Source organism: Xenopus laevis, chromosome 2L (assembly GCF_017654675.1).
Source record: "Xenopus laevis strain J_2021 chromosome 2L, Xenopus_laevis_v10.1, whole genome shotgun sequence".
Classification (NCBI taxonomy): Eukaryota; Metazoa; Chordata; class Amphibia; order Anura; family Pipidae; genus Xenopus; species Xenopus laevis.
The window spans coordinates 1,928,403-1,942,403 of record NC_054373.1 but is presented as its reverse complement, the minus strand read 5'-3'; the positions used below and the strand labels follow the sequence as shown (position 1 = coordinate 1,942,403).

At 45.5% G+C, this 14,001-nt stretch overlaps 1 protein-coding gene across 4 annotated transcripts in view; it reads left to right on the top strand.

Annotated features, from left to right (window-relative positions):
• The window catches only part of boc.L (BOC cell adhesion associated, oncogene regulated L homeolog), a 47,619-nt gene extending 33,845 nt beyond the window's left edge, over positions 1-13,774 (top strand). For 3 of the 4 annotated variants that reach the window (XM_041580963.1, XM_041580962.1, XM_041580965.1), the window contains 9 exons: positions 6,239-6,445; positions 8,672-8,853; positions 9,145-9,250; positions 9,479-9,601; positions 9,944-10,153; positions 10,464-10,666; positions 11,015-11,088; positions 11,261-11,448; positions 12,909-13,774. In XM_041580963.1, the coding sequence (XP_041436897.1) occupies positions 6,239-6,445; positions 8,672-8,853; positions 9,145-9,250; positions 9,479-9,601; positions 9,944-10,153; positions 10,464-10,666; positions 11,015-11,088; positions 11,261-11,448; positions 12,909-13,075 (1,460 nt within the window). In that variant the 3' untranslated portion in view covers positions 13,076-13,774. 4 annotated transcript variants of the gene reach the window in all.
• The last annotated feature ends 227 nt before the right edge of the window (positions 13,775-14,001 follow it).

Below are 14,001 nucleotides of genomic sequence, written 5' to 3'. Positions count from 1 at the left end.
GAAGGCAGAAGCTCTACACAAGCCACTTTAAGTTAAGTCCGGGTCATTAAGCCAGTCCAAAACAGGTTGAGGGGGGGACTGCGCCCTGTTAGTATAGGATTCATATTGCAGTATCCAGAAAGTCCAGATTTTAGAGAACTTCGTGGGACATCCACGAGCTGCATAGATTTGTTCCAAGGTCGGTAGAGTTTGCTCAACCAATATTTTCCAGAGGGTGGTTGTGGGTGGGAGAGCGTCCTTCCATTTCATGGCAATTGCCTTTTTAGCAAAAAAGAGCAGGAAAGTGAGCAGTGTTTTCTCCGTTCGTGAAGTAGCGGTGTCATCGAGGTAGTTAAGTAATAAGACTGAGGGGTGTAGTTCTACCGGCAATGCCATTAGCTGAGAGATGCACGCAGCTACATCAGTCCAGAAATTTCGTATAACAGGACAGCTCCAGGCTAAATGGAAGAAGTCAGCATGAGCACCGTTACACTTGCTACACACATCAGGAAAGGAGGGGTTGATTCTATGCAAAATGTGGGGCGTATAGTATGCTCTATGGAGAAACTTGAATTGTATAAGTCTATCCCTAGACCTGATGAGGGGTTGAATGGATTCGGCAAGGATAATTTCCCAGTGGTCGACCGTGAGGTCAGGAATATTTGCAAGCCATCTCTTATAAAGGTCACCATTGGGAATCAAAGTACACGTTCCAACCTGGCGATATAGAGCTGAGAGGGGTTTGGCTAGTTTTTCTTTCCTAAGCAATTTTTCAAGAGGGGGTACCTCTACAGTAGGAGGGCCAGAGCGGAATTGTTGATTAACGGCATGCCGGAGTTGCAGGTAACGGAAAAGTAGCTTATTAGGTACATTAAAGTTATCCTTAACTTGCTGGAAAGAGAGCAGACTATTATTCTGATAAATATCCCCAAGATATTTTACATTATAAGCGGCCCACAATTGTGGTTCCGGCACCGTGGTCAAACTATACAGGTCCGGGTTATACCAGAGTGGGACATGCGGTGACAGTACCTTTCCCAGTTTCCCCGACCGTGCGGATCCCATCCTCCAAGCTTTAAGTGTGTTTACCATCATTGGGGTGATAGTGGTCATGGAAGGTGGTTTTCTGTATATCAAGTTCCGCAGGCCTTCCATGGACCCTGCCAAGTGGGCTTCTAGTATAGTAATAGGGTCCTCCGGGAGAGGATCAAGCCACCTTTGTACAGTGGTCAACTGGGATGCAAGAAAATAAGCTCCCATGTCCGGAGCAGCCAAGCCCCCTAAAGATGTAGGCATAGTTAGCACATTATACTTAACCCTTGTCGGGCCCGGGGACCAATACAGGCGGGTGAGGTGGCTCTGAAGGAGTTTAAAAAATTTAGTCGAGATCCAAATGGGGGATTGGCGAAAAAGATATAAAAATTTCGGGAGGAATTTCATTTTGAATAAGTTTATCCTGCCAATTAGGGAAAGTGGGAGCTTAAGCCATCTATCGATGGACCTGAGTAATTGTAACATTAGTGGGTCAAGGTTCAGTTCTACGAATTTGCTTATTTGCGGGTGAATGTGGATGCCTAAATATTTAATCGTGTCCACTCTGGCCAGCGGGGGTTCAGAGTCATTGCCGTCCGTATCGCAAGGGTCCAAATACAGCAGTGAAGATTTGGCCCAATTAATCTTAAGTCCTGAGAAGGTAGTGTGAGTATTAATGAGCCGAAGAGCCAATTGGAGGGAGGGGCCTGGATCATTCAAGTAGAGCAAAGTGTCATCAGCAAAGAGCGAGATTTTTTCCTCAATATTCCCAATTTCGAATCCCCGAATCCCTTTTGTTGCTCTAATTAAACACGCCAGGGGCTCCATGGCAAGAGCAAAAAGGGCCGGTGACAAGGGGCATCCCTGGCACGTTCCCCTAAACAGGTTAATTGGGGCTGAGAGTTCCAGGTTAGAGAGAATTCTAGCTGTGGGTTTAGAATACAGTGTTTGTATCCAAAGTAGGAAATTTTCCCGAAAGCCCATGGTTTTTAGAGTTTCCCAAAGATAGTGCCATTCGACTGAATCGAATGCCTTCTCATTGTCCAAGGAGGCAATGACTCTGGAACCCGGGTTGGAGTGGGGAATAGAGAGATTAGTAAAAAGGCGTCTGAGATTCAACTCGGCCGCTTTGTGGGGAATGAAGCCCACTTGGTCAGGAGCCACCAACGATGTTATAACACAATTTAAGCGTTTGGCTAGGATCTTGGCTAATACTTTAGAGTCAGAGTTGATTAAGGAGATGGGTCGGTAGGAAGATTGGGAGTGGGGATCCTTGCCTGGCTTAAGTATAAGGATAATAGTTGCTTCGCTGAAAGAGGAAGGTAGGGCCTTTGAGGTGAGCGACAGATTAAATATATCAGTTAGGAGTGGGGCTAGGAGGGCTGCATAGGTTAGATACCATTGATTCGGAATACCATCAGGGCCTGGGGTTTTCCCCAGGGGCAGGGACGCGATAGCATCCAAAGTCTCCTGTTCTTGGATGGGAGAGTCCAGAAGGGATCTATGCTCAAGGGAGAGGGTGGGCAGATCTAGGCTACGTAAATAGCTAGCTATGTCCGAGGGTGTTTTCGTCAGTTTAGATGAGTATAAAGACTGATAATAGTCTGCTAGATTGGAGTTAATTTCTATTGGATCAGTAACTAGTTCTGTGTCGTTTTTACGTATCGCATGAATGGCTGGTCGACTACATTCATCCCTGGCCAAGAGCGCTAGCAATTTGCCATTCTTGTCCCCTTTTTCATAAAGTGCAAATTTGTGGTACAGCTGACTTTTATGAGCACACTTCCACTGAGCCTGGGCATATCGTCGTTGTGCAATTACATAATCAAGTTGGGTGGAGTCACAAGGATCCCGGATGTACCCCTCCTCCGCCTCCTTGAGCATGTCCTCTGCAGTAGTCATCGTATGGGCTGCCAATTTTCTAGTATGAGCTATTCCGGAGATGTACTCCCCCCTGACATATGCTTTTAGTGCGTCCCATACTGAAGGTAGGGGAGCAGTGTTAACATTAACCTGCAGGAAATCAGTGATGGAGCGTTTCATTTTTTCTTGTAGAGCTGGATGAGTAATCCAGAAGGCCTTAGCTATCCATATTTTCTTGATCGGATTAGGGTTGGTCGACTTACAAATATGAGTCTCTTGGAGACAGACAATTTGAGGGTTATATTTCCTCAGGAAATTAAAGACCAAAGATCTTTTGAGGGGAGCATTAAGGCCCCTCACATTCCAGGAGATGGCCGTTATCTCAGCTGCCATTGGATGACATTAAATCCATATATTGACTCTCCCTATAGAGCAAAGAAGGACAGAAAGAGAGGAGAAGAAGGGGAAAGAGGAGAAGGAAAGAAAAGTAAAAGAGGCAAATCCCACCATATCCCACCCTACTTCCCCCAACAGTGAGGAAGTGTCGGTCCCTAAACATTCAAAAGTAGCTGGGAGCGTACCAGAACCAAGCGGACGCACCAATAGCAATTTAGAAACAAAGCATCAAAACAATATCATAAAAGTCGTATTGCATAACTCAAATCTCGAAATAATGAGTAGATAACGTTCTACTAAAATCAGCTTGTTAGCTGACTCCGTGGCCCCACTAGCAGGAGAGGCAATGAACTGAGCCAGGGTATAGCCCCCTCTGCGTATGCATTGTGGAGAGGTATCCGCTAGATAAAGCGCCCAATCGGGCAGGCGGGCAGTAGGACTCGGGAACATAAGGCCATGCCAGGTAAGGCCCATCCAAGTAAACAAAACAGGAACAAAGCAGGCGTAGAAACAATTCACGCAGGTCGGCGGTCCAGCCATTGCGATACCTCCAAGGGTGAAGTAAAAAATTGCGCCTTTCCATCCGCCGACACCCGGAGTTTGGCGGGATATAACATGGAGTATTGTAATCCAACTTCGCGAAGACGCTTCTTAACAGCGGTGAATTGCTGCCTCTGCTTCCTGAGATCATTGGAGAAGTCCGGATAGAGCGAAATTGACGAGTTTTCGAATTTCAATTCTCCCAAACGTTGAGCAGTCGCCAAAGCTGCATCCCTATCCCTGAAGTTGAGAAAACGGGCAATAATGGGTCGAGAGGGCGCTCCAGGCGGCGGAGGCCTAGCTGGGATGCGGTGAGCACGCTCAATGACAAACATGGCGGAGAAGGTCTGGGCCCCACACGTGGTTGTAAGCCATTGTTCCAGGAATTTAGTGGTGTCTGCACCTTCAGCTCTTTCAGGAAACCCAATTATTCGCACATTATTGCGACGTAAGCGATTTTCAAGATCATCCGACTTTGCCTCCGCATTCTCTAGACGGCGTTGAATGTGAGCCAAACGATCCGGTATCGGGTGGCAAAGATCGTCCAACTCCCCCACCCTCCGCTCTACCTCCGTCGTGCGTTCCCGCAGCTTCTGCTGGTCCTGTCGCAGGATGGCAAAATCTATTCGCAATTCCTCCACCTTGGCCATGGTAGCTGCATGGCATGTTTGTATGGTGTTCTGAAGGACCGCCACGGCCTCAGTTAAGGTAGGTTCACCCTGTTCGGAAGTCGGAGAGTCTGTGAGGAGGGCTACAGTTGGTGGGGAAGGGGAGAGGACAGGATCGGAGAGTACAGCAGGAGCAGGCGGTGTACTCACAGTTGCAGGTTGCAGCAGCTCAGGTGGCGTAACTGCTCTACTGCACTGTTCCTTGGGCGCTTCCGGCCTACGCGTGTCGGGCATTTTAGCAGGCCTTCCCGCGTTTCTCAGGTGAGCTCGGATATCAGAAGCCTCTGCCACGTAGTGCTTCTTTCTGCCCATCGGCAGACAGTCAGTGGGTGTCAGGCTCTATTGCAGGGGGGTTTTCCCCTGTTCAGTCAGGATTTTTACCGGATTAGCGTGGGTTTCAGACGGAGCTCAGCTACCACACGTCCGCTCACATTGCTTGCTGGCCACGCCCCCCCTCCGGAAGTAGACTTAATGGCATACAGCTACAACAACAAGCTTCCAAAGTTCATCACAAGAAGCAATGACCCGATGGCCCTAGCAGTAGACACACTGGTGGTTCCGTGGCAGGTTCACCTAGCATATGTCTTCCCACCGCTGGCACTTCTGCCAAGGGTAATCAAGAAGATAAGACAAGAAAGGGTAGAAACACTTCTAGTGGCACCCTACTGGGCACTCCACACTTGGTTCACAGAGATCACAAGTTATCAGTGGACACACCATTCCACGTTCCAGACAGAAGGGATCTGTTTTTTCAGGGACTGATCCTCCACCCAAGTTCACCATGGCTGGCTTTAACGGCATGGTATTTAATGCCCTAATCCTAGCCAGATCAGGAGTTCAAAAAAAAAAGGCTATACCTTACTTACTAAGGGCCAGAAAGCCCGTCTCGGCACATATCTACCACAGGGTACGGAGGACATTCATATCCTGGTGTGAATCTAAAGCCAAAGACCCACAGTCTTGGGACGAAGGTAGCCTATTGTTATTCCTTCGGGAGGGTTTAGACAAAGGGCTGGCGCTCAGCTCACTGAAGGTTCAGGTATCAGCCTTATCCATCCCTTTTCAGCAGCTTTCAATGCTGCCCAACATCAAGACCTTCCTCCAGGGATAGGATGATACCTCCATACTGTCATCCAATCCCTCCCTGGGATCTCAATATTTTCCATATTGCAGGAGCAACAGTTTGGGCCATTGAATTCAATTCCATTACCTCTGCTGACTCAATGTAGTTTTTCTATTAGCCATCACTTCGCTAGACGAGTTTCAGAACTAGCAGCTCTATCCTGTCGGCCACCATTTTTGATTTTTCTTAAAATCTAAAATTCTTAACCAGGACCTGGTGGTTCCTTCATTTTGTCCTGAACCAAAGACAAAGTTGGAACAGAAGTTACACAACCTAGATGTGGTTTGTTCTCAGAACATAAACCAGGGCTACCAAGAGCATAAGGAAGGTGGACAACCTCTTTGTCTTACCAGAAGGACGATGGAAAAGCCTTACGGCATCTAAGGCCACCATGGCCAAGATGGATTAAGTCAGCAATCTTGAAGGCCTATGAGGTAAGTCTCGCCCTCATGGGTAGCTTTGGGACATCCCCATGGTGCCTGTGTTCTCCAATCTAGGCAAGAGAAAAATAGATTTTTGTACCGTTAAATCCTATTTATCATATAAATGTCTGTTTCTTACTATAATAAGACCCTTCTCTTTAATTGCACCCCACTGGTGACCAGTGCATGGCTTGACCAATACATCTCTCCCACAGCCCCAGAAGCCCCCGACCGCCCGACCATCTCAATGGCTTCCGAGACATCCGTGTACGTGACCTGGATCCCGCGAGGCAACGGCGGCTTCCCCATTCAATCCTTTCGGGTGGAGTACAAAAAGCTGAAGCAGCCGGGAGACTGGATTTTGGCCACTAGGGACATCCCACCCTCCCGCTTATCCGTGGAGATAACGGAATTGGAGAAAGGTACAGTATCTGTGGAGCTCATTGCCACTGGGAGGGAATGATCCCATTTACTAGATACGGAATTAGCCTCTCTATGTCTAGTTACCTGCAGCAACCAATCAGACATCTTGCTTTCAAACAGCAGACCAATAAATGATAGCTGCCGATACACTTGTATTGAATATTCTAGTCATTCTATATGTCCACCTGACGGCTGATGGGATCTTGTAGTGTATGGCCAGTTATTGGACAACTATATCTCACTCTCACTATGGGGGCCTTTAAAGGGGTTGTTCACCTTTGTAACAAAATGACAAATCTAACAGTTCACATGAATAGAACAAACTTTTCCATAGAAATAGTTAACAGAAAAAGTACAGTTCAAGAGATATTCACCTCAGAAGTGTCCCTGTACTAATCCTTCAGTTCCACACAGACCCTGTGCTGGGAGGGGGTCACTGACCCCCAAAAACACTACAGTGTTCACTTCCTCTTCCTTATATGACATCACACATTGTACTGGCAGCTAACTTAACTCCTATTGGCTATGTCTGCTGTCAATCTGCCACTGCTTCCTGTGCTGGGCTGTGCTGGGGAATTTGAGCAGCATTCAGGTCCTGAAGAGAAACTGTTACAAGTTTGTGAGAGGGAGGGGGAGTGTGGGCTTGTGCTGCAGAGACTTCAACTGTGCAGATGGGGGGATCGAGGTGCTCGGGACCTGGAGTTTTACGGATAATGGATCTTTCCATAATTTGGATCTTCATACCTTAAGTCTACTAGAAAACCATATAAACATGAAATAAACCCAATAGGCTGGTGTTGCTTCCAATAAGGATTAATTATATCTTAGATGGGATCGAGTACAAGCGACTGTTTTATTATTACAGAGGAAAAAAGAAATTTTTAAAATGGATACTATGGGAGATGACACTTGTACTTTCCAGAAATATATTATTTGGGGGGGGGCATGTATTATTTTGTTTATTTACCTCATAAAAAATCATTATTCAGCAGCTGACTATTTGTATGAGCTTGAGGCTTTCCAAATGAGTTGAATTTTTGTGCATAAAGTTAGATATTTTTCTGGTATAGATCCCTATATCATGAAAAATATAACTTTTTAATTTTTTGGTATTTAGAGCTCTAAATCTTGTTCCAGAAGTGGAACACTTAAACACTTAAAAAAGGTATCGTTTTCCTAGGTAAATTACCGCCCCCCCCCCCAGGTGAGCGCACAAAATCACTTAGGGTTTCCACCTCACCCTTTTAAAACCAAACACATATGAAATCCACAGCCTGCATGGCTAATTATCAATTCATTTAGCTGCATGATACATGGCTGCACAGAAATCAGTTCAGTCTGCAGCATCTAAATGAGTTGATAATTAGCCATGCAGGCTGTGGATTTCATATGTGTTTGGTTTTAAAAGGGTGAGGTGCAGCCCTACTGTCCCTGCTAGATGTGTAAGTTACATACGTTTCTAAGCAAGTCACTGCTGGTTTTGTTGCAATTTTGTAAATAACTGACATTATGCTTAATGCCAAAGGTATTAAAAGATAAAAATATAGAAACGCCAGTATTTATTCCCAGAAAAGGTTGCACCCCTTTGGCTCTCCATTCAGTTTTAGTCTAGGCAGAAGGAGAATCCCAGAATTGGGAGAACAATGTTGCTCCTTCCTTTTCTGCAGTATTTGTCTGCATGGCTGTGTGATTGTTTGTTACAAGGCAGGTTTGTTTATATGCTGCGTCTGTTAACCTCTGCCATTACAATTGAGTAATCAACCAATGACCATTCAAATTATGTGACTGGTTACAGTTCACAAGCACCCAATAAATTACTAGGAGGAGGGCAGTATCAACATCCAATAGGAAACAAGTAAGGGCAAAGCCTGGGCATGATGATGTCATCATATAGGAAGTTCTTGGTGTGTCAGGTTCAAAATAGGCCACTCCCATCACTTCAGAAAACTGGTCAGAGAGACAGGAGAAGGGCTGAGTTAATAGGTATAAAAATTAGCTTTTAAAATGGCATTTTTACTTTTTGTTATGGAAAATGGTTTTTCTAACACATTGAGAGCATTGTTAGTGGTTTCATAAGATTTGTACATTGAAGGTGAACAACCCCTTTAATACTTTGGCACCCTCCTGCCTTTCTTCTGCCTTAAACCAATTGATTTTCCCTTCCTCCATTTATGTCAGAAACCACTTTGCGTCTCTTGCAATCCATTTACATTTTTTTGTGACAGGCACCTCCTACAAATTCCGCGTGAGGGCCCTCAACATTCTGGGGGAGAGCCAGCCCAGTGGAGCCTCCAAACCATACGTGGTGTCCGGCTACAGTAACCGCGTATACGAGCGCCCTGTGGCGGGACCCTACATCACATTTACGGAAGCGATCAATGAGACCACCATTATGCTCAAGTGGATGGTAAGGAGCGACGGGTGAATGTCATGGGACAGGGGTTCATGTGAAAATCTTGGGGCCCCATAAATTAATGTTCAGCTTCTTCTCCATGAGCAATTCTACAGGGGCCCAAATATTTCCTTGCCTGCCCCAAACAGGTCCATGGCTAATGAAGACGGCATTGCTGTCTGGGCCCCGGCAGTCTGTCCACTGGATGAGAATACAAGCCGGACATTATAGGGGGGCATTTATTGTGGGGGGGTAAGTGTTTGATCCTGGCACTAAATTTCCTTCTGCATATTCTTTCCTTTACAGTACACTCCAGCCAGCAATAACAACACACCCATCCATGGATTCTACATCTACTACCGACCCACGGACAGCGACAACGACAGTGACTACAAGAAGGACATGGTGGAAGGTGAGTGGGGGCTGAGCCCCTTGCTGTCTTAAGATGGTACATAAATATATCTGAGTGCCCAGGACATTCCATCTCTGTATTATTATTTATACATATGGGCAGGAGCTGCCATATTGAGGGGAGCCATATTGAATGCTTAGGCAATAGGATAGGCTGAACTATCTGCTGATCCAATGACTCTAATCTCTGCCTTCAATGAAGTTCTAAAGTGGATTTTCGATCTTCTAGGGGATCGCTACTGGCACTCGATCAGCCACCTGCAGCCCGAATCCTCCTATGACATTAAAATGCAGTGTTTTAACGAGGGAGGAGAGAGCGAATACAGCAACGTCATGATCTGCGAGACTAAAGGTGAGGCCCCCCGGGGATGGAGTTCATGGTTAACTTGATCCAATGAAAGATAGAAAATAAAATAGATGTCTGCATCACGATAAGATCAAGGTTAGCTTCTCGTTTAAAGATGTGCAACAAACTGTCAACTTCCCAGGATCCCAAAGTTTTCATGCTGTTTTTCCTATGGATTGTCCCATGAGGCAGCAATTTCTGGGCTTTTGTTCTGTATTTACTCGGACCGATCCTTTGAGCAGTTCTGCATGGACGCAATATACAAGAGGAGTCCCTACTGACTAGCGTTTAACCATTATTCATATAGGCCGGACTGGAACAAACTTAACATGTTCTTGTCTCTTGCAGCTCGGAAGTCTTCTCAGCCTGGCCGCTCACTGATACCCATGGTGCCTTCACCCCAACCTCCTCATGGCAATGGCAAAGGCGCGGTGGGAACGGCTACAGTAGCTCGTTCTAGTGATGTTCCGTACATGATCGTCGGGGTTCTTGGCTCCATTGTTCTCATACTAGTGGCCTTCATCCCTGTCTGTTTGTGGAGAGCCTGGTCCAAGCAGAGTAAGTACCGAGTCTCTGTTGAATTCAGCATTTCAGGCCAGAATGAAGAAAAGCAGTTGGGGAGTAAAGTGGTGCTGATTAGAGTCTTACTGGACCAGTCCTTTGGATGGAAGATTCATGTACAGGCAGTGGCATTTATGTTGCTCCAGGACATTCAGTAATTATGTTTTATGGTCACTCTGGTCTTTGAATGGAGTTGAACCTAGGAAACTGAGTCTGAGTCCAAACATGGAATGTAGGTTAAACTGGTGCTAGTAATGCAAGCTTGGGGGTTTCAATCAGTCTCCCTAACCTCAATTTCTCTCTGCAGAACAAACAACAGACATTGCATTCCCCAGCGCTGGTATCCTGACGTCCTCCTGCCAATACACCATGGTGCCTCTACAAGGGGTCGCCACCATCAGTAACTTCCCTTCTGCTAATGGTGATGTCATGAACGGCACTTGCCCCAATGTAAACCCCAATAAGAATGGGGCAAAGCCAAGAGAGTATGACTCCGAGACTGAGCATCAGGTACACAATTATCACAGTTGAAGTAAACATTGCTACTGAGGCCAGACTATAATTCCCACAAGTTAGATGATGCCACAAAGTCAAGATGGCTTCCCTTCAATAGATATGAGTCATTAAGTGTGGGTTTATTTTACTTATAAGTGCAGCCACATTGCTGCCTGTGGGTGGGACATATTTAACCTGGAAAGTCATGGGTTCTCCAGTCTGATAACAGCATGTGATTGGCTCTCATGCTAACTGCACTCTCCACCATTGGTTTACATTGCTGGCAGGCCAGTCCTCTGAGATTTAAGTCATGAAGCTTTGTTTCTAATTTGGCTTAAATATTATTCTTTTGCCCCAAACCAGGACGGAGCTAACAGTTTACTGGAGGAAATGATTCCAGGGCACAAGGACCTACAAGAATGTCAAAATCCTGGGGGGTAAGTCCTACTGAGCTTTTGAGGTCACTCATTTTGCCTTCTTGCCCTACCCACTTACATATATCAGCCCGTCTGAATGTTTCACATGGTAGAAGTTCATTGATGAAACCCCTCCTAGATAGTAGGTAAAGGCACCTGGCAGCCCTTCTGATAAAATATTTCCCAATTGCAGGTCGCGCCACCCACCCAGCGAGGGAACTCCAGTGTACCAGCCTTGTGAGAATGATACATATGAAATGAAGAAACTTCCTCCTGATGGGCTTCACTCGCAGGACGAGACCTTCGTTGGGCATTCTCTGCCAAAGAGCAACAATGAGTGCCCCATTCTCTCACTGCCCAAAGAGCCAGGCGTGTGCCAAGGTATGAGGTTAATATGTTCTCACTTCTGGCACCTTCTGGTACCAAATGATACTAGCAATACAGCACTTAACAGAGATTACACATTATTCACATCAGTTCCTGCCCCAGTGGAGCTTGCAATCTAAGGCTACTAATTTACCAGTACTTGACATATATACCTTGCCTGTTTACTGGAGTTAGACTTATCTCCCTAAACATAGGCCTTAAGCTACACTTGAAGATCTTTTCCTGATATGACCACCTTGAGAAGGGTGATATTAGGCTAATCCAATCAATTCTAGGGCCCAACGGATCACAACAATACAGGTGGTCAGAAAGTGGGCCACATCAACAAATTGATGTGGTCCTTGCCCAGATGAGATTTTCAAACCTGTCTGATTGATATCTGGGCAGTTTTCAGCTTGATAGAGCTTGATAAAAGGCCTGAAGGCCTGAAACGTCGCAGACCAGGCTGTTTGCCATAAAATGTACCAATAAAGGCATTTTAAATTGATTGGTGCTGTACGAAAACTTATTTTTTGGAACAATGGTGGAGGATGGACCACTGATGGTATGTGCACCTTATATTTCTTTTATATTGAGGAACCCAGCTGACTCAAGCAAATAAGTCTGGGCAGTTTTCAGCCAGATAATAGCCATCTGATGGCCCTATACACAGGCCAATAAGCTGCTGACTTGGTCTTTCAATCAGCTCATGTATGGTCATCTTTAGAGTAGTGGTTTTTGGACTTTTTTTAGGTCAAGACACACCTTGGAAGTCCTAGACCCACCATAGCTTAGAGATCTAGGAGAAAATTGGTGGATCAATTATTCAGCAATAGCTCCAAGAATATCTAGAAACTTGACTTTACATAATCAAGATCCACAGAAAAATACATACTGACCTACTGCAAATTGTCTGCATCGAGATGAAAGTAAGGTTAGCTTCTCCTTTAAAGCTGTGCAACACACTGTCGTCTTCTCCAAATCTTGACCCGACATTTTCATGCCATTTCCCTACAGATTGTCCACGAGGCAGGAGTAGTGTCATTTCAGATCTCACCCTATCTGGGTTTTAAGCTTGGCTTCAGGTGTATCTAAAAGAAATAATCATTTTTCACCCAATATCTCACCATAACTGGTCTTCAGAATGAGCCAACTGCCAATTCTTCAACCTCCCCCACTAAGTGGAACCAGCCGCACAGTTTGGTAACCATTCCCTAACAGGGACATTTCTCACCCCAATTCAACATCTCTTATTTTAGAAAGCTTCTATGGAAAAAGAGATTTGTTAGAAATCAGGTGGTTGATGAAGGGAGCCTCAATGTCAGGAGGCAGCTGCAAGAGCTACTGAAATCGCCTTTTGCATATAAGAAATTAAGAGATAATTAATGATCATTCATCCTGACTGTATATAAGAAGGAAGGGTTCAAGGTAAGGAAATAGTAGCTTGTATTGTGATGTGTATGCTGTTGTTGCAGGTTGTACGTGCCCCTTGCCCTTGGAGGAAAGCATGGAGGATCCAGTCTGCTCACTGACAGAATCTCATCAAAAGGCAGTTTGGAGCAGTAATGTAGAAGGGAATCTGGACAGTTGGGAGAGCAGCACTTTTCACTCTCACACACCGTCAGAAGGACCTGCTACTTAATAAAAGACTGGCTGAAAGTACTGGGGATGGTCTTGTTGCAATAGATATCAGCACTGAGTATCTGTGTTATTTGGACACTACTATATCTAGTCCTGCAGACGACACAGGCTGAAGATTGTGGAAGACTTTACACCAGCACCGGCTTCCCGTGCACAACGGCTGACAAGGCTCAGTTACCCTCTTGCAACTCGGTCACGTTTTAGGGTCCCGGACCACCCTGTGTTTAAGGGAACACGTTAAAGGAGTTTATTTTTCTATGACAGCAATATTTATATATTTATGCACTTGTACATAAAGTTTATTTTCTTTATCATGAAATATATATATATATATATATAGAAATATGGAACAAAAAGGGACCAAACTATTCTTCAGCATTGACATGGCAACGGAACATGAGCTCTGGTTGGCTGCTGTTATAATGGGGGGGCAGCAGCACGGATTAGAAGGGGGCGCTCGGCAGACTGGGGCATAGGAAGGGGCTGCCTCGTTGCTTATCTTTTGGATTCAAATGGTTCCGGCTTCTGTTCTAGTCAGGCGCATATGGAATGTTCGCTCACGTGCATGTTTGGCTGAGACTCCCGCACAATATATTCCCCATAAACACATTATGAGATAGAGCTGCAATGACATACCTGTATATGTGTAACCTGAACAGCAAAAGTACATCTTGTAATAAATACCTTAGTGTTTATTTAACCCCCCGACTCGCTGACTTTCATTGGAAATGACAAGGTGGCAACCCGGAGCCTTACGCTGCGCATCTATTTACTTGTGCTATTCGTGTCAAATGGAGCTGCCACACTGCAACATCATGTGAGCGCCTTATATGACATCTTCTCTAAAGGGAAAGGAAAGCCTTACTTCTTGGTTGCTAGGTATTAACTACCCCGGCGACCGAGTGGCAGCATGGAAGATGAGTAGGA